This window comes from Jaculus jaculus, chromosome 5 (genome assembly GCF_020740685.1).
Source record: "Jaculus jaculus isolate mJacJac1 chromosome 5, mJacJac1.mat.Y.cur, whole genome shotgun sequence".
NCBI classification, from domain to species: Eukaryota; Metazoa; Chordata; class Mammalia; order Rodentia; family Dipodidae; genus Jaculus; species Jaculus jaculus.
In genome coordinates this window covers 52,302,779-52,321,808 of record NC_059106.1, presented here as the reverse complement: position 1 = coordinate 52,321,808, position 19,030 = coordinate 52,302,779, and the positions used below count along the sequence as shown (strand labels likewise).

The following is a 19,030-nucleotide window of genomic DNA, read 5'->3' as shown; positions in this document are numbered from 1 at the left end:
CCCCTCGGCGCGCAGGCGCAGTCCCCATGCTGCGCGCAGCTTTCCGAGCGGTGGGTCGCGCCGCTGTCCGCTGCGGGCGTGATTCCAGCCAGGCTAGTGCCCGCAAGTTCGCGATGTCCCGACCGCCGCCTCCCGGGGCCGCCTCGGCCTCCCCAACTCGACCCGCCACGATCCTGGGCACCATGGAGATGGGGCGCCGTATGGACGCGACCGCCAGCGCCGCGTCCTTGCGCGCCTTCCTGGAGCGCGGCCACACCGAGCTGGACACGGCCTTCATGTACTCCGATGGCCAGTCCGAGAGCATCCTAGGCGGCCTGGGGCTCGGGCTGGGCCACGGTGACTGCAGAGGTAACAGTTGCATATGACCTTTCCCTACACCTCGCTGAGCCCAGCCCTGGTCAGCACCCAGTTTCCGTCCCACTTCCGGGGCGTGCATAATCACAGATATCTGAACCCCAAGCTCCCCAGGCACTTGTAGTCCCGGACCACTGAATCCTGCTTTGCCCTACCTCCTCTTCTTTCAGGAGTTGCAGCTCGCTCCCCGCTGCTCCTAGCTCCATTGCAACCCCTGCCTCCAGCGCTGCCAGGTGCTCCTAAATTGATAGCCCCAGCCAGGCTGAGTGCCTGCCCCCTCACCATCTCTGTGCCCTAGGAGAGCACTTCTCTCATTCTGGGCTTTGGCCAGTCCCTAGACTTTGTCCTGTCCAATTGGCACTATCTGTGGGTCTCAAGGAGAGCTGTGGCAATGCCAAGGGCTTGACTGGGGGAGAATCGGTGGTAGGGTAGGGTGAAGAGAGAAAAGTTCAGCCCTTTCTGTGCGCTCTGTGCCAGGCTCTGTCATGGGCTATAGGAGGGAAAGTGACTGACCCACAAAGGTAGTGTAGAGCCGGGAGAAAACGGAAGCGCTGGGACGCGCAAAAGAAAGCTTGCAGAAGACCCAGAGAGGCAGTAGGCAAAGTTCACAGAACACTGGGGGGCGGGGGTGCAGAAGCTAGGGAAAGAGCTTAAAGTGGAACTGTTGGAAAACCGAGGACAGAGTGTGTGGCAGGATCGTCCATGGGCAGGTGTTGGCTTGGTAGAGGACGAGGAGTGTCTGTCCCTTTATTCATTTGGTGTCGTTGGTAATAAGAGGATAGCAAGGCTCACTTTTTGCCATCACGAGGCTCCTCCCAGTCCCTGTGGAGTGGTCCTTTCTGGGTGTCCTACCATTCACAGCATGCTGGCACTAAGAGGAACAGATAAGAACACGTGTCTCAGGCCCACACTTTATAGTTCACATGGCTGACTTGCTAATAGCGAAGACTGCTTTGGAGTTGGGTTTTCTCCAGCCCTTCCCTGCTTCCTTGAGACCACAGGCTCACCAGGCCAAAGTCCTCCGATTAGACCGGAGGCAGTTTTTGCACAAGAATGCTAATGGGACTGTGGTAAAGAAGTTGTGAGCTTCTATCCCACATCCTATGTGACCAGAGGACACCACTGTGACTGTTGAATAGACTTGAAAAATGCCCAAGCTGTCTACCCATCAGCCCGGATTCTGGGGTTCCCAATGGGGAAGAAAATGTGCCGAGTTAACGCCTTCCAGGCAGCATGGCTGGCTGACCGCTGCTGTTCTGGGATGTGCATCTAGTGCATGTGCCATCTCTTGAGGGTCTGGAAGGGATTCTAATTCCCCTGTGCTCAGTGTGCCTTTAACTCTGACAGGTGAATGGCTGCCGGGGACCCACATTCAGGCACGTGCATCTCCTCCCTAAGTTCTTCCTGGAATTTACTGTGTAGTCTCAGAGTGGCCTCAAACTCAAAGTGATCCTTCTACCTGTGCCGCCAGAGTACTGGGACTACAGGCTTATGCCACCATGCCCAGTTCCTCCCCCCCCCCCCCCGCCTTTTTAAAGTAAGTTCTCACTTTAGTCTTGGCTGACCTGGAGCTCTGGAACCCCAGCTAGCCTTGAACTCATGGCAATCCTCCTACCTCACCCTCCTGAGTGCTGGGTCTTCAGTCTCATGCTCCTTGCCCTGGAGTTTACACTGTTAAAAGTCACAACCAGAGCTATGCAGCCTCACTGACATGTATTCGACTAGTCCTTTCCTTGTTGACTAAACTTGTTCATAAGAACTCAGCTTGGGGCTGGAGAGACGGCTTAGTGATTAAGGTAATTGTCTGCAAAGCCAAAGGACCTTGGTTTGATTCCCCAGGATCCACATAAACCAGATACACAAGGTGGTGCATGCATCTGGAGTTTGTGTGCAGTGGCTGGAAGCTCTGGTGCACCCATTCACACACACACTCTCTCTCCCTCTTTCCCTCTCTCAAATAAATAAATAAAAATAAAAATATTTAAAACAAACAAACAAACAAAAGAACTCAGCTTGGGGTCGTCTGCTAGCAAAGCTTACCTAAAAGCTGATCATAGTAGCGCACGCCTTTAATCCCAGCACTAGGGAGGCAGAGGTAGGAGGATTGCCATGAGTTGAAGGCCAGTCTGGGCTACAGATTGAGGTCCAAGTCAAGCTGGGTTATACAGTGAGACCCTCTAAAACCAAACAAAACAAGCTTATCTTCCTTTAATCCTAGCACTAGGGAGGCAGAGGTAGGAGGATTGCTGTGAGTTGGAGACTACATAGTTAATTCCATGTCAGCCAGGACCAGAGAGAGACCCTACCTAAAAAAAAAAAAAAAAAAGCTAAGGCATTTGCCTACAAAACCAAAGGACCCAGGCTTGGTTCCCCAGGACCCACGTTAGCCAGATGCACAAGGGGGCGCACACGTCTAGAGTTCGTTTGCAGTAGCTGGAGGCCCTGGTGTTTTCTCTGTCAAATAAATAAATAAAAATATTTTTTAAAATTTTCAAAAACTTATCTCTGAGCTGGGCGTGGTGGCGCATGCCTATAATCCCAGCACTCAGGAAGCAGAGGTAGGAGGATGGCAGTGAGTTTGAAGTCACCCTGAGACTACTTAATGAATTCGAGGTCAGCCTGGGCTAGAGCAAGACCCTACCTCAAAAAAAAAGCTTATCTCTGGATGCCCAGTTTGGCCTTATGCTTCTCTATTTGGGACTTGGTATGTGTTTGCTTTTTGCATTTTCTGTGTAGTAACAACACCTTTTAAGACCTTGGGCTCCTTGGGCAGAGATCCAGTAGGTTCATCTAGCTCATTTCTGTGCACTTGGACCCTAGTGCAAGGTCCAACAGACCCAGCAGCTTGGTGACTACAGATGAGGGTGAGGACAGAAGTAAATGCTGACAACTCCCGTAAGGCATTCGATGGGCGCAGAGTGAACGTGAGCATAATTCGATGATACACAAGTGCAAATATGGCCTAAACCGTTATTTCAGAAGTGCTATAATCCCAGCACCTGGAAGGTGGAGGCAGAGGATCAAGAGCTCAGTGAGTTTAAGGCCAGTCTGGGCCGCCTGAGGCACTGTGTAAAAAGACCAAAAAAAATAAAAAGCAAAAGCCTGGTATGGAGGTGTGTGCCTTTAATCCCAGCACTCGGGAGGCAGAGGTAGGAGGATTGCCATGTGTTTGAGGCCACCCTGAGACAACATAGTGAATTCCAGGTCAGCCTGAGCCAGAGCAGGACCCTACCTCGAAAAACCAAAAAAAAAAAAAAAAAAGGCAATAAAAAAGAATCTCATTATTTTGTAGACTTAATAATAACTGTCTGGGCTAGGGAGATGGCTCAGTGGATAAGATCACTTGCTGCCTAAGCCTAAGGGCTTGATTCACTTGGGGAAGCAGCTGGGCTTGACCACACATGCCTGTAACCCTGGCCCTGTGAGCAAAAGAGACCATAGAACTGCTGAGGCTCACTGATCAGCCAGTCTCGCCAAAAGCAACAGCAGCTCTGGGTCCAGTGAGAGACTTATCCCAAAGAAACACATGGGTTGGACGTGGTGGTGCACACCTTTAATCTAGCACTCGGGAGGCAGAGGTGCGAGGATCACCATGAGTTCAAAGCCACCCTGAGACTACATAGTAAATTCCAGGTCAACTGGGGTTAGAGTGAGACCCCACCTCAAAATAAATAATAAATAAATAAATAAGAACCACATAGTTGCATGAAACCAGGAAGACACCTAATGTTCTCTGGCCTCTGCAAAGCACATGGGCCCATGTCTGGGTGTGCACACATGCGCACACGCACCCCTGCCTTCATTCACAGAGCATAATTGCTTACGTAGAAAATCAGAAAGAGGGCTGGAGAGTTGGCCTAGTGGTTAAGGTGCTTGTCTGTGAAGTCTAAGGACTCATATTCTCTCCAGGTCCCACATAAGCCAGATGCACAGTGACACAAGCGTGCAGCGTCGCACAGGCTCACAAGGGGGGACATGTGTCTGGAGTTGAGTGCAGTGGCTGGAGTTCCTAGCACACCAGTTCTCTCCCTCCCTCTGTCTTTTTCTCTCTCTCTCTCTGTATCTCTATCTCTCTTCTGCATTAAAAAAAAAAAATGTCTAGGGCTGGAGAGATGGCTTAGCGGTTAAGTGCTTGCCTGTGAAGCCTAAGGACCCCAGTTCAAAGCTTGATTCCCCAGGACCCACGTTAGCCAAATGCACAAGGGGGCGCACACATCTGGAGTTTGTTTGCAGTGGCTGGAGGCCCTGGCGTGCCCATTCTCTCTCTCTCTCTTTCTCTGTGCCTCTTTCTCTCTGTCTGTCGCTCTCAAATAAATAAGTAAAAATTTTTTTATAAGTCCAGTCTGTTGGGTTTCCCTCAAAAAAAAAAAAAAAAAAGGCAGAAGTTTGGGGAGATGCACAATGGTTAAGGCTCTTGCTTTCTTGCAAACCTGATGGCCTGGGTCTGATTCCCCAGTACCCAATTAAAGCCAGATGTACAAAATGGTGCATGTGTCTAGAGTTTGCAGTGGCAAGAGGCCCTGGTGCACCCATAATCACTCACTCTCTCTCAAATAATATTTTAAAATCAGAATTCATTTAAAACTACCTGGAACAAAAAAGAAAGAGAGCCGGGCATGGTGGTGCGTGCCTTTAATCCCAGCACTTGGAAGGCAGAGGTGGGAGGATCGCCGTGAGTTCAAGACCATCCTGAGACTTCATAGTGAATTCCAGGTCAGCCTGGGCTACAGTGAGACCCTACCCCTAAAAACCAAAAAAAAAAAGGAGAGAGAGAGAGAGAGAGAAATTATTTTTTAATTCCTAGGATTGTGACATTATTGTCATTCCCCCCCCCCCCATTTTACAGGTGAGGAAATAGGAACATAGGTAGCTTAAGTAATTTAGTGAAGTACAACTGGCCAGTGAGTGATGATAATCATCTACAAATCCATTAATCTTTCATTACACGCTTCCTCCAAGTGAAAATTGCCACGAAGGCCAACCCTTGGGATGGGAAGTCACTGAAGGCTGACAGTCTCCAGTCCCAGCTGGAGACGTCGCTGAAGCGGCTGCAGTGTCCCCGAGTGGACCTGTTCTACTTACACGCACCTGACCACGGCACCCCTGTGGAGGAGACCTTGCATGCCTGCCACCAGCTGCACCAGGAGGTGAGAATGACTTTTTGAGCTCAGCGAGGTGGTCTCTGCTCTTCTCACCCTGGCCCGAGTGAGGCCCCAGACCCTGCTCCCAGGGTCCCCACCCGGTCAGTCTCCCCTTCCTGGTCTGAGATGGGCAGTGACAGATGGCATCTCTTCCCTGCAGGGCAAGTTTGTGGAGCTTGGCCTCTCCAACTATGCCTCCTGGGAGGTGGCCGAGATCTGTACCCTCTGCAAGAAGAATGGCTGGATCCTGCCGACCGTGTACCAGGTGAGGAGTACCTGGTGTGTCAGGGCTTCCTGCACCTTGGGCTCCAGGGCTTTGTTGATACTGGAGTGTCTTGTCCTTTGGACTATCTGCTGTACCCTCTCCAAGGCAACCAGTCCACGGAAAGCCTATGGAGTAGCTTCCAGGCCTTTTACAGTAATGCCCAAACCTCTCTGCCTGGCCATGGGGCACCTGCTCTTACTGCTTAAGTGCACATCCTGTCCTTTCCTTCGGGGCCTGACCTGCACTCCAGCCTTGAACACGCCTCCCCCTTCCTCCATGAAGTGTTGAGCTCTCAGGTGGCTCTTCACTGGAAAGTCCCTCTCCGTAGCTCCTAGGAGCCTACAGCGTCTGAACCACCTCTTGATACACTCAAGCAACTCTATTTGAGGTCCTGCTTGGTCTTAGAACCTACCCTTTCTTATTCTCTGGGATACTATGCTATTTATTTGAACCCAGGGTCTAGCGTGTGCTAGGCAGGTGCTCTACCTTAGCCTACTGTCTATATTTCTTTCTTTATTTTTGGCTTTTTTAGGTAGGGTATCGCTCTAGCCCAATCTGACCTAGAATTCACTATGTAGCCTCAGGTTGGCCCTGAACTCACAGTATTCCTCCTACTTCGGCCTCCCTAGTGTTGGGATTAAAAGTGTGAGCCGAGCTGGAGAGATGGCTTAGCGGTTAAGGTTCATGCCTGCGCAGCCTAAGGACCCAGGTTTGATTCTCCAGATCCCATGTAAGCCAGATGCACATGGTGGTGCATGCATCTGATGTTCATTTGCAGTGGCTGGAGGCCCTGACATGCCTATTCTTTCTCTCTCTGACTCCTTCTCCCTCTCCCTCTTCCTCTCTCTCCCTCTCTCTTTCCTCTAATAAATAAATAAAAATAAATCTTAAAAAAAAAAAGTGTGTGCCACGATGCCCAGCACAGAGAGAATGAATGCACCAGGGCCTCTAACAACTGCAAGTGAACTCCAGACCCATGTGCATCTGGATTTATGTGGGCGCTGGGGAATTGAACTCCCAGTGGTTAGTCTTTACGAGCAGGTACCTTAACTGCTGATCCATCCCTCTAGCCCATATTTCTTTTTTCTTTTTTTTTTTTTAATTTATTTGAGGGAGGGAGGGAGAGAATGGGCACACCAGGGCCTTTAGCCACTGCAAATGAACTCCAGATGCATGCACCACCTTGTGCATCTGGCTTCTGTGGATCCTGGGGAATCAAACCTGGGTCCTTTGTCTTTGCAAATAAGTGCCTTAACCACTAATCCATCTCTCCAGCCCCTATATTTCTTGTGTGTGTGGATATGTATGATATGTGTATATATGTATGATGTGGAACGCATGTGTTCCACACTGCATGTATGGAGGTCTGAGGACAGCCTGAGGGTGTTTGTCCTCTATTTCCATTTGTGCTTGAGACAGGGTGTCTCTTGTTTTTGTTTTTGCTGTTTTGTGTACGCCAGTCTAGCTGATCTGTGGATTCTCCTGGCTCTGCTTCCCATAGCCATCAGTGTGTTTATAAATGCATGTACCCCTTTGTGTCTGGCTTCTCATGGGTGCTTAGAAATTGAACTTGGGGGCTGGGGAAGATGGCTTAGTAGTTAAGATTTTTGCCTGCAAAGCCAAAGGACCCTGGTTCAATTCCCCAGGATGCATGTAAGCCAGATGCACAAGAAGGCACATGCATCTGGAATTCATTTGCAGTGGCTGGAGGCCATGGCACGTCTGGGGCTGGAGAGATGGCTTGGCAGTTAAGTGCTTGCCTGTGAAGCCTAAGGACCCCGGTTCGAGGCTCGGTTCCCCAGGTCCCACGTTAGCCAGATGCACAAGGGGGCGCACGCGTCTGGAGTTCGTTTGCAGAGGCTGGAAGCCCTGGCGCGCCCATTCTCTCTCTCCCCCTCTGTCTGTCTTTCTCTCTGTGTCTGTCGCTCTCAAATAAATAAATAAATAAATAAATAAATAAATAAAGCCTGAAGGCTGGAGAGATTTCCCAGTAGATAAGGCGTTTTCTGCAATGCCTAAAGACCAACATGCAGTTCTCCAGTGCCCACATAAAGCTAGATGTACAAAGTGGTGCATGCATCTGTGACTTAGTTTGCAGAGGCTAGAGGCCCTGGCACACCCATTCTCTCATTCTGTCTCTCTCTACTTACAAATAAATAATGAAATATTCTTTCAAAAAATAAAAGAATGGGGTCTGGAGAGATGGCTTAGTGGTTAAGGCACTTGCCTGCAAAGCCTAAGGACCCAGGTTCATTTCCCCAGTACCCACATAAGCCAGATGCACAAGGAGGTGCATGCATCTGGAGTTCTGTGCAGTGGCTAGAGGCCCTGGTGTACTCATTCTCTCCCTGTCTGCCTCTCAATCTCTTTTTTTCTCTCTCAAGTAAATGTGTGTGTGTGTGTATTTTTTTTTTTCTCCTGAGGTAGGGTCTCACTTTATCCCAGGCTGACCTGGAATTCACTCTATTCTCAGGGTGGCCTCAAACTCACAGCGATCTTCCTACCTCTGCCTCCCAAGTGCTGGATTAAAGGCGTGCGTTACCATGCCCAACAACAACAAAAAAAAAATGTTCATTTTTAAATTTATTTATTTGAGAGCAACAGACAAAGAGGCAGAGAGAGAGAGAAATAGAGGGGATGGGCACTCCAGGGCCTCCAGCCACTGCAAACAAACTCCAGATGCATGTGCCTCCTTGTGCATCTAGCTAATGTGGCTCCTGGGGAATTGAGCTTTGAACCAGGGTCCTTAGGCTTCGCAGGCAAGCACTTAACCGCTAAGCCATCTCTCCAGCCCAAAATACTTTTTTTAAAAATTAAAAGAATGGGAATTGAAAAGTTGGCTTAGCAGTTAATGCACATGCCTGTGAAGCCTTAAGGTCCCAAGTTTGATTTTCCAGGACCCACATAAACCAAATGCACATGGCAGTGCATGCATCTGGAGTTTGTTTGCAGTGGCTAGAGGCCCTGGCATACCCATTCTCTCTCCCTCTCCCTCCCTCTCTCTTCCTCTCTCTCTCCCCCTCCCTCCCTCCCTCCCTCCCTCTCTACATCTCTCCCTCCCTCTCTGTCTCAAATAAAAATAAATCTTTAAGCCGGGCATAGTGGCACACACCTTTAATCCCAGCACTCAGGAGGCAAGGTAGGAGGATTACCATGAGCCACCCTGAGACAACATAGTGAATTCCAGGTCAGCCTGAGCTACCTTGAAAAAAAAAAAAAAAAAAAGAAAGGGCAGTTAAGGCATTTGCCTGCAAAGCCAAAGGACCCAGGTTCAATTCCCAGAACCCACGTTAGCCATATGCACAAGGGAGCACAAGTATCTAGAGTTCATTTGCAGTGGCTGGAGGCCCTGGCATGCGTATTCATTTTCTCTCCCTCCCCACTTCTCTGTAAAGCAAATAAATAAAAATAAAAATGTTAAAAAGAAAAATAAATCTTTTTAAAAATCTAAAACTTAAAAAAAAAATTAAAAGAATGGGCCAGGTGTGGTGGCACATGTCTTTAATCTCAACACCTTGAAAAACCAAATAAGTAAAAGAAGGCTGGAGGACTGGAAAGATGACTTAGCACTTAAGAGGCTTGTCTGCAAAGCCCTACGACCCATGTTCCATTCCCCACTACCCACATAAAGCCAGATGCATACAATGGCACATGCCTCCAGAGTTCATTTGCAGTAGCTAGAGGTCCTGGCACACCCATTCATTCATCCGTTCATTTTCTCTTTCTCTCTCTCTCTCTCTCTCTCTCTCTCTCTCACACACACACACACACACACACACACACATGAAAAAAAAAGTCTGTTGCGCTTGCCTCTAAAAAAGAAGGCTGGAGAGATGGCTTAGCAGTCAAAGGCACTTGATTGCAAAGTCTAAGGACCCTGGTTCTATTCCCCATTACCCACATAAAGCCAGATGCGCAAAGTGGTGCATGAATCTGGAGTTCATTTGTAGTGGTTAGCTTCCCTGGTATGCCCATTCTCTCTCTCCTCCTCCTCCTCCTCCTTCTTGTTCCCCCTCTCTCTCTGCTTTCAAATATATAATATTTTAAAAAAAAAAAAAAGGGGGGGGGAGGGAGCTGCTTGCTTGAAAAGGAAAAAACAGAATGAAAAACAATAAAAGGAAGGCTAGGTCCCTTCCCTTGACATATCCATCATTTCCAACACTCCCTTTCCTTCCTGCAGGGCATGTACAACACCACCACACGGCAGGTGGAAACAGAGCTGCTCCCCTGCCTCAAACACTTTGGATTGAGATTCTATGCCTACAACCCTTTGGCTGGTAAGAGATGCCATGGGGACTGGCCCTTGTAGGTGGGTGACTGGCCAGGCATGGGGTTCTGTCTAGTGATGGTAGATACCCAACCTAGGCCTGGAAAGGTTGGGGCTTTGATAAAAAGTTGGGGTCCCTGTCTTGTCCCCCAGTCCCAAGCTTGGAGGGATCTGGGAGCAGTCTGGACCAGGGTGTGACCACAGGCTTCCTGCAGGGGGCCTGCTGACCGGCAAGTACAAGTACGAGGACAAGGACGGGAAGCAGCCCGAGGGCCGCTTCTTTGGGAACTCCTGGGCCGAGACGTACAGGAACCGGTGAGCTGCTTGTCTGCATTGGGATGGGGACAGTGAGGTGACAGTGTAGACAGCCCTCATGGGAGCAAAGCCCCGTTGCTGCCCCTGTCTGGGTTCTAATAAGAAACTCAAAACGCTGGGGTTTCTTGTTTTCTTGTACCTCGGTGAGGAAATGACCCTTGGACTATGTGGCACTTACTGCCATAGCTACTTCCCGAGAAGTCACTTGTCAAGGGGGACAGAGAGGACCCTGGATAGAGGCTCTCGGGTCAGAGGCTGAGCCTGGCCCTTGTAGTCTGTTCCCTGTTGCACTAGGTAAAAGGCAGGCAGTCTCACTAATAAGGGGGTCGCTGATGTTTGCTGGGGGAACGTAGCCTGGGAGGTTCTGATGTCCAGTAAAGGATCCTCTGCTGGGAAGGACACTGGTCCACAGTTCTGGCAGAACGGGGTGGGGACAGCACCTTGGTTGGCTCTTTGCCTGTGGCCCCCAGTGTGACCCCAAAGGAGCTGACCCCTGTGCCACCATCCCCACCTACTCAGCTTCTGGAAGGTGCACCACTTCGAGGCCATCGCCCTGGTGGAGAAGTCCCTGCAGGCCACCTATGGCCCCAGCGCGCCCAGCATGACCTCCGCCGCCCTGCGGTGGATGTACCACCACTCAAAGCTGCAGGTAACCCGGCTGCCCGGCTGGCCTTCAAGCTCAGCAGGGTTCCCTTGAGGAGATTTCTGACAAGAGTATGTTCTCTTCTGACATTTGTTTCTTCCACTGCTCAAGGATGCTTTTGCCATTTTTCTTTGGTGACATCTCAGTACCAAGCCTTTCACAAAGTCTTGCATCATAACTATTACTGTCGCTAAGGAGTCAGGTGTGGTGACTCTCATCTGTAACCACAGTACCTGGGAGGCTGAGACAGGAGGACTACTTCAAGTTTGAGGCCAACCTAGGTGCTGTCCCCACCCTGTTCTGCAACCTGGGCTACATAGTGACTTTAAGGTCAGCAAGGGCCGCCCAGTGAGATTCTATCAGAAAACAACAGTATTACTTAGACCTTAGGAGTTATGGTGACCACTATTCACGAGGCACCCGGAATCCCTGCAACCATTAAGGGATGGAAGTCAGTGTAAGGTTGACGTGTAAGTGCAGGTCCTCGGGTGGGCGGTGAGTCTCCTGTACCCTCACAGCTTCTCTAGCTTCGGCTGAGGCAGTCACATAGTGTCCATGCACGTACACATGGGTGCTCAGTAAGTGGGGCCAGAAATGACACTGGAAATCAGGTGAAGTCTCAGGCTGGAGATGGCTCATTGTTAAAGGCCCTTGCTTATAGAGCCTGACAGCTCGGCTTTGATTCTCCAGTACCTTCATAAAGCCAGATGCACAAAGAGGCGCCTGAGGTTGGTTAACAGTGGCAGGAGACCCAAGCACACCTATATTCTTTCTGTCTCTCTCCCTCAAATAAAATACTAAAAAATAAAATAAAAATATGGCGTCTCAGAGATGAAACAGCTCAGCTGTTTTTCCAGATGTTGCTAGAAAAGCTCACTGATGTCTGTGTGGACGAGCGGGGTGAAGGGAGGTATAAAGCCGCACAGTTCAGAGACCCATTCTTTCCCAGGGTTCAGGACATAAATACCGAGTGCAAATCTTAGCTAGAGACGGGCAAGTGACAGGAGCCACTTGGCGGCAGAAGTGTGTTGAAGTCTGGCCATCTTCCTTGCAGGGTGCCCATGGGGACGCGGTCATCATTGGCATGTCCAGCCTGGAGCAGCTGCAGCAGAACCTGGCTGCAGCTGAGGAAGGACACCTGGAACCAGCTGTGGTGGACGCGTTTGACCAAGCCTGGCACCTGGTTGCCCACGAGTGTCCCAACTACTTCCGCTAGTCGTCAGTGTGCCATAAGCTGCCAGGGCTTCCTGCTGCCTGTCTGAGTCTCACAGCCGCCATGGCCAGTCGTTGCCTTATGCTGGCTTGGATCCGTGCAGTATTTTTGTGGATTCAGGCCCTGCTCCCCATTGCCTTCATAATGTGGACAGGCTGGGGCTGAGCCCTGTACCAGCATTCCCTGTCCTAATAAAGCAGGCACCTGACCTGGCTGCAGCCAGGCCTGTAGTGAACCCCAGAATGCATCCTCTGCCGCTCCCATCCACTCCCCTGAGCCGCCTGGGGCCCTACGAGAATGGCTGAAGCCACGAGCTCCATTCTCCAGAGAGTTAAGATTTTGTTTGCTTTTTGTTTTGGTTTCTCAAGGTAGGATCTTGCTGTAGCCAGGGCTGACTTTGAATTCACTGTATAATCTCACAGTGGCCTCGAACTCACGGCGGTCCTCCCTCCCAAGTGTTGGGATTAAAGGCATGCTCCACCATGTCCGGCTTTCCAGAGAGTTAGGATGTCAGGGGGTCTCAAGAGCACACTGCCCCGTCCAGGGTCTCCTCACAGTGTCCTGATCCAGCGCCACCTCTCTTCTTCAAGTGATAGAAAAAGGCCAGGTGTAGGCTTATACACCTGTAACCCCAGGACTCATGAGCCAGAGGCAAGGGGGTTGCTGCAGGGGCTGTCAGGCTGATCTAATTATTGAGTTCCAGACCAATTATGGCTGTATAAGGACATCCTGCCTCAAAAGACCAAACAAACAAATATCCCGATAGAATAAACAGACCATATACCTTCAGTTCTCTTATTGAATTGTCTTATTTAACACTCAGAGGGGAGCAATTTTGAAAGAAACTACAAATGGAATCACCATTAAAGAGAAAGTTGTTAGTATTTCACACGATACTAGGAACTTTCACTTTTTGGGGGGATTGTCATGGGAAACTTCCCCTGGGGGGAGACAGACACATGTCTTCACCCCAAGTAGGGTTCAGATGGCAGACCAAAGTATGATTACACCAATACCAACTTGGTGAACCAATGAGTTTATTGAGGGGTCACAGAGCATATAGGAACATGGGGCCCCCAAAGCAGCTACTTTGATGGAGATTCCTGAGTCAGAATTACTCCTTGGATGCTCCTCCCTCAGCCTCAGGGTGAGGGCTTGCTTACACGGCATCGGGACCCCAGAAACACCACCTCAGTGGAGCTCCTTATTCCTAGATCTTTTCCTCTCCGTGTAGTCTATCTCCCCACCGAGGTCACGAGATCTTGTGCATTACTGTATACAGCTGGTGCAGGGGGCACCTAAGCCTCAGGTGGGGATTCTGATGGCCTTCCCCACACCTTCTCTGGTGAGATGACCAAGCTGTTCTTTTTTTTTTTAATTTTTTTTTTTTTTATTTGAGAGTGACAGACACAGAGAGAAAGACAGAGGGAGAGAGAAAATGGGCACGCCAGGGCTTCCAGCCTCTGCAAACAAACTCCAGACACGTGCGCCCCCTTGTGCATCTGGCTAACGTGGGACCTGGGGAACTGAGCCTCGAACCGGGGTCCTTAGGCTTCACAGGCAAGCACTTAACCGCTAAGCCATCTCTCTAGCCCCCAAGCCGCTCTTGATGAAGCCAACAATAGTTGTTTACATCTTTCAGTGCAGAGGCAGTTTGCCATATAACATTGGTTTTGAGAGGTAGGGTCTCTAGCCCAGGCTGGCAGTCTCAGGCTGGCCTTGAACTCACAGTGATCCTACTACCTCAGTCTCCCAAGAGAGTATCACCGCACCCAGCCAAACTTTCACTTAAAAGAAAATTATTTAAGGGCTGGAGAGATGGCTTAGCAGTTAAGGCATTTGCCAGCAAAGTCAAAGGACCTAGGTTCGATTCCCCAGGACCCACATTAGCCAGCTGCACAAGGGGTCGCACAAGTCTGGAGTTTGTATGCAGTGGCTGGAGACCCATTCTCTCTCTCTCTCTCTCTTTCCCTCTTTCTCTGTCAAATAAATACAATATTTAAAAAATTATTTAAACCAGACATGGTGGCACACACCTTTAATCCCAGCACTCAGGAGGCATAGGTAGGAGGATCACCATGAGTTCAAGGCCACCCTGAGACTACGTGGTGAATTCCAGGTCAGTCTGGACCAGAGAGAGACCCTATCTCAACAAAATAAAACACAAAAACATTATTTATTAGCACTTGTGTGTCTGTAAACACATGCTCTCATCATGCCAGCTTCTGCCACTGCAAACAAATGCCTGTCCCGTTTTACATGGGTGGCTGGGGCATTGAAGCTGGTCTGGCAGGTTTTATAAGCCGGCACCTTTAACTGGCGTGTCATCTTTCCAGTCCCGCTTCACTTATTTATTTAAAAAAAAAAAAAAAAAAAAAAAAAAAAAAAAAAAAACACAATAGTCTCACACAGTCCAGGCTGGCCTGAAACTCCATGTAGGCAAGAATGACCTTGAACTTCTGACTCTCCTACCTCCACTTCCTGGGTGGTGGGAGTACAGGTGTTCATTATTACTCTCGGACTGTGTGTTACTGGGTCTCACACCCAGGACCTCCTTTCTGCTAGGCTAACAATCTACCAACAGTCCTTTGATGTTTTGAGATTAGGGCTTTCTGTTGTATCAGAGCTGGCATTACAGATTGTACCACCACACGGAAATGGTGGACTGTTTGGAAAACGTCATCTCAGCAGTGGCATGGGTCTCCGCTGAAGCCTCCTCCCTGGTATCCCTCAGAGTTTCAGCCTCGACTTTGGCTTCGTTCCGGTGGAGCTGAGGCTGGGCAGTGTTACCGCGTGGGGCCTGTAATGCTCCCAGCATCTCATGTTGAAGGCTTGTCCCAAGCTGGTATGCTACTGGGAAGTGGCAGAAAGTTCAGAGGTGAGCCCTAATCGAAGGAGTTGTGCTCTTCGGAGAAGTCCTGGGACCTGGGCACTTCTTGGTCACTGTGAGGGGAGCAGCTTTTCTCCACCATATTTCCACCCCATGCAGTTTAGCCTCATCCAGACACAAGGCTAAGTGACCCTGGGCTCAAACCATGGGCCAAAATTAATTTTTCTCCCTGTTAAGTGTTTATCTCAACTATGTTACTGCAACAGAAAATTGATTAATACAAGCAATCAAGGTCCCCATTTTCGTCAGGAAACTCTGGGACAAACTTGAGACATTAAAAGCTAGGGAAGAAAAATCCAAGGTTTGGAGGCAGCTGTTCATCACTCCTCCAGCTGTGGGTGTGGGTTGGGTGGAAAGGAGGTTACAAGTGGGCACATCACACCCTACCCTGCTTATGCAGTGCTGGGGATTGAGCCCATGACATTGTGCCTACTAGGCATCTTGAGTTCCACTTTATTTTTTCTTTTCTCTTTTTTTTTTTTTTTTTTTTTTGGTTTTTCAAGGTAGGGTTTCCGCTCTAGCCCAGGCTAATCTGGAATTCACTATGGAGTTTCAGGGTGGCCTCAAACTCACGGCCATCCTCCTACTTCTGCCTCCTGAGTGCTGGGATTAAAGATGTACGCCACCACGCCTGGCTTCACATTTTTTTTTTTTTTTTTTGAGACAGGTTTTTTAGTTGTTGTTTGTGTTTTGTTTTTGGTTTTTCCAAGGTAGAGTCTCATTCTAGCTCAGGCTGACCTGGAATTCACTATGTAGTCTCAGGGTGGCCTTGAACTCAGAGTGATCCTCCTACCTGTGCCTCCTGAGTGCTGGGACTAAAGGCATGAGCCACCACGCCCAGCTATGAGACAGGGTTTTATAAGTAGCCTCAGTTTATCCAGAACTCACTATGTGGCCAGGGTTTGCCTCAAACGAATGACAATACTCCTCCCTCAGTCTCCGAAAGTGCTGGGATTACAGTCATGTACTAATATGCTATTCTTTTTTCAGAGTTATTTAGGGGTTGGGGAGATGACTCAGTGGTTAAAGGTGCTTGCCTGCAAAGCCTGCTGGTCTGGGTTCGGTTCCCCAACACCCATGTAAAACCACATGCACAATGTCATGCATGCATCTTGAATGCGTAGAGTTAGGGTGACTGGCCCCCTGAAGGTAAAAAAGTCAGGAAAGTTTGCACTTGTTAGAAATCAAGGATGATCTGATTTCTTATCTCCACTAGAACTGTTTTTCCACAAGCAGTCAGGACCCCTCCTGGGAGGGAGGTCTTTCATAGGATTTAAACATTGTGGTTGGTCAAGTTTATTCCCCGGAACTTGGTACCAGATCTAATCTCTTCCTGAGACAGCCCCTAGCTCTAACCAACCCTCTGGTTCACCTGGGCCAAAAGATAGCCCTCCACCCTAAGGTTATAAATACCTTTGCAAAGGGAGGGCAGTCTGGCTGTGATGACTTGAGAACTTCCAATTGTGGGTGGGTTTTTCCCAGGTGCGACTGGGAGGGCCCCTGGCCCTTAGGAGCTCCTTGAACTTTCTTTTTTCTTTCCATGCTTTTTTCCCCCAGATCTGTATCTGGTTACGTGGACTCCTGAGCCACACGCGTCCCACATGGACTTCTGGGCTCCACGTGGTGTACTTCTCTTCTCCCCACTTTATCTCCCCTTACCTCCCAGCCTTCCCCTTTCTGCACTCCTTGTAAAATCTAAATAAAATGTGGTATTTTAAAAATCATTCTCTTGGGCTGGAGGGATGGCTTAGCAGTTAAGGCATTTGCCTGCAAAGCCAAAGGACTCAGGTTCGATACCCCAAGACCCACATTAGCCAGATGCACAAAGGGGGGGGGTGCAAGCATCTGGAGTTCATTTGCAGTGGCTGGATGTCCTGGTGTTATTATCTCTCTCTCCCTGTTTCTCTCTCCCTCTTTCTCTGTCAAATAAATAAATTAAAATATTTTTTAAAAATCATTTTTGAATCTGGAATTGCCCATTCTTTGGTTAGTTTGCAGATATGAACTCAGGACTTAGGGTTCTAGGAAGCACCCCAGAGCCCCAATTTCCCCATTACAATCTGGGGTTCATTTGCAGCAACAAGAGACCCTGGTACTCCAATTCTCTCTTTCTGTTTTGCAAATAAATTAAAAACTAAGGATTATTTAAAGTTCTGGATTATTTTATTAATCAGTTTGACAAACACTTGTACAATAATAGCTGGTGATAGATATCCTGGAATTTCATTACAGCGCTGGAGCTAAGCAGCACATTCTGCTAACGAGCCTCATCCAACAAAAGCATATATGCCACCCAAATGGGCAAGCTCTGGGTCCAAGTGAGAGACCCTGCGCCCTAAGTAAAGTGGAGCGGGATCAAGGAGGACACTCAGTGACAGCCTCTGACCTACACAGACGTGTACACACACTTGCACGTGTACTGACACATGTGTGCCCACATACATAGGAACTCCTCCCCTACACTACACATGTAAAAAAAAGATATAAAATAGTCTCACCCCCCACAATTTTTTTTTATTTATTTATTTGAGAGAGGCAGAGAGAGAGAGAGAGAATGAGTACACCAGAACCTCCAGCCACGGCAAACAAACTCCAGAGGCATGCACCACCTTGTACATCTGGTTTATGTGGGTCCTGGGGAATCAAACCCAGGTCCTTTGGCTTTGCAGGTAAATGCCTTAACCACCTCTCCAGACCCCATGAAATTCTTTTTTTTTTTTTTTCTTTTGGTTTGTCAAGGTTGGGTCTCACTGTAGCCCAGGCTGACCTGGAATTCACTGTGTAATCTTAGGGTGGCCTCGAACTCATAATGATCCTCCTACCCCTGTCTCCTGAGGGCTGGGATTAAAAGGTGCACCACCATGCCTGGATTGTGTACAGCCTTTTGAGTCTGATTTCTTTCAGCAGATGCGGTCTGGACCTGGTGCTGTGTCTTTCCTGGTTTGAATGCCCCACAGTTTACATCTTGTCCCATCCACAGCTGAGGGACATTTGTTCTGTTGCCACATTCTGGCCCTTAAAAACACAACCACTATAAACACTGGAATATAGTTTTTTGTATGAACATAGCTTTTTATGTCCTGTGGCAAAAACAGAAGGAGATTTGCTGAGTCATTTTCACTCTTTTTTGGTGGGGGGGGGGGTGTTGAGGTAGGCTCTCACTCTATCAAGAATTCACTATGAAGCCGAGCGTGGTGGCACACGCCTTTAATCCTAGCACTCGGGAGGCAGAGGTAGGTGGATTGCCGTGAGTTCAAGGCCACCCTGAGACTACATAGTGAATTCCAGGTCAGCTTTGACTAGAGCGAGACCCTACCTCAAAAAAAAAAAAAAAAAAAAAAAAAAAAAAAGTTCACTATGTACTCTCAGGTTGGCCTGGAACTCAGAAATCCTCCTACTTCAGCCTTCTGAGTGGCTGGTATTAAAGGTGTGTGCCACCACGCCTGGCTAAATGTATTTTTATTTATTTGCTAGGGGAAAGAGAGAAAGAGCACCAGGGCCTGTTGCTACTGCAAATGAACTCCAGATGCATCAGATACATGTGCTCTTTGTGTATCTGGCTTTTTGTGGGTAGTGGAAAATTGAAACCTGGCTCTCAGGTTTTGCAAAGCACGTGCCTTTAACCATTGAGCCATCTCCCTAGCCCCTAGTTTAATCTTAGGGAAACATCTATGAATAAGTCGATTTAGTATATGGTTAACTTCAATAGAGCCCTGTGTATTTGCGCTCTCTCTCTCTCTTTCTCTCTATGGTAGGAAAGAACATCAGACCTCATATATGCTGGACAAATCTACTCCTCTAGTCCCAATTATCTATCACCTATTGATCTATCTTACCTTGAGGGGTTTTGTTTGGTTGGTTGGTTGTTTTTCGAAGCAGAGTCTTGCTGTGGCCCAGGCTGACCTGGAATTCACAATGTAGACTCAGTCTGTCTTCAAATTC

At 48.8% G+C, this 19,030-nt stretch overlaps 1 protein-coding gene across 1 annotated transcript; it reads left to right on the top strand.

The window, feature by feature from the left end:
* Nucleotides 1-26: 26 nt before the first annotated feature.
* On the top strand, nucleotides 27-12,987 carry LOC123460747 (aflatoxin B1 aldehyde reductase member 2). The gene is made up of 7 exons (XM_045149642.1): nucleotides 27-348; nucleotides 5,314-5,501; nucleotides 5,656-5,760; nucleotides 9,941-10,037; nucleotides 10,243-10,342; nucleotides 10,862-10,991; nucleotides 12,040-12,987. Exons 1-7 carry the CDS (start codon nucleotides 27-29, stop codon nucleotides 12,199-12,201), a joined length of 1,104 nt encoding a protein of 367 aa, XP_045005577.1. The 3' UTR covers nucleotides 12,202-12,987.
* The last annotated feature ends 6,043 nt before the right edge of the window (nucleotides 12,988-19,030 follow it).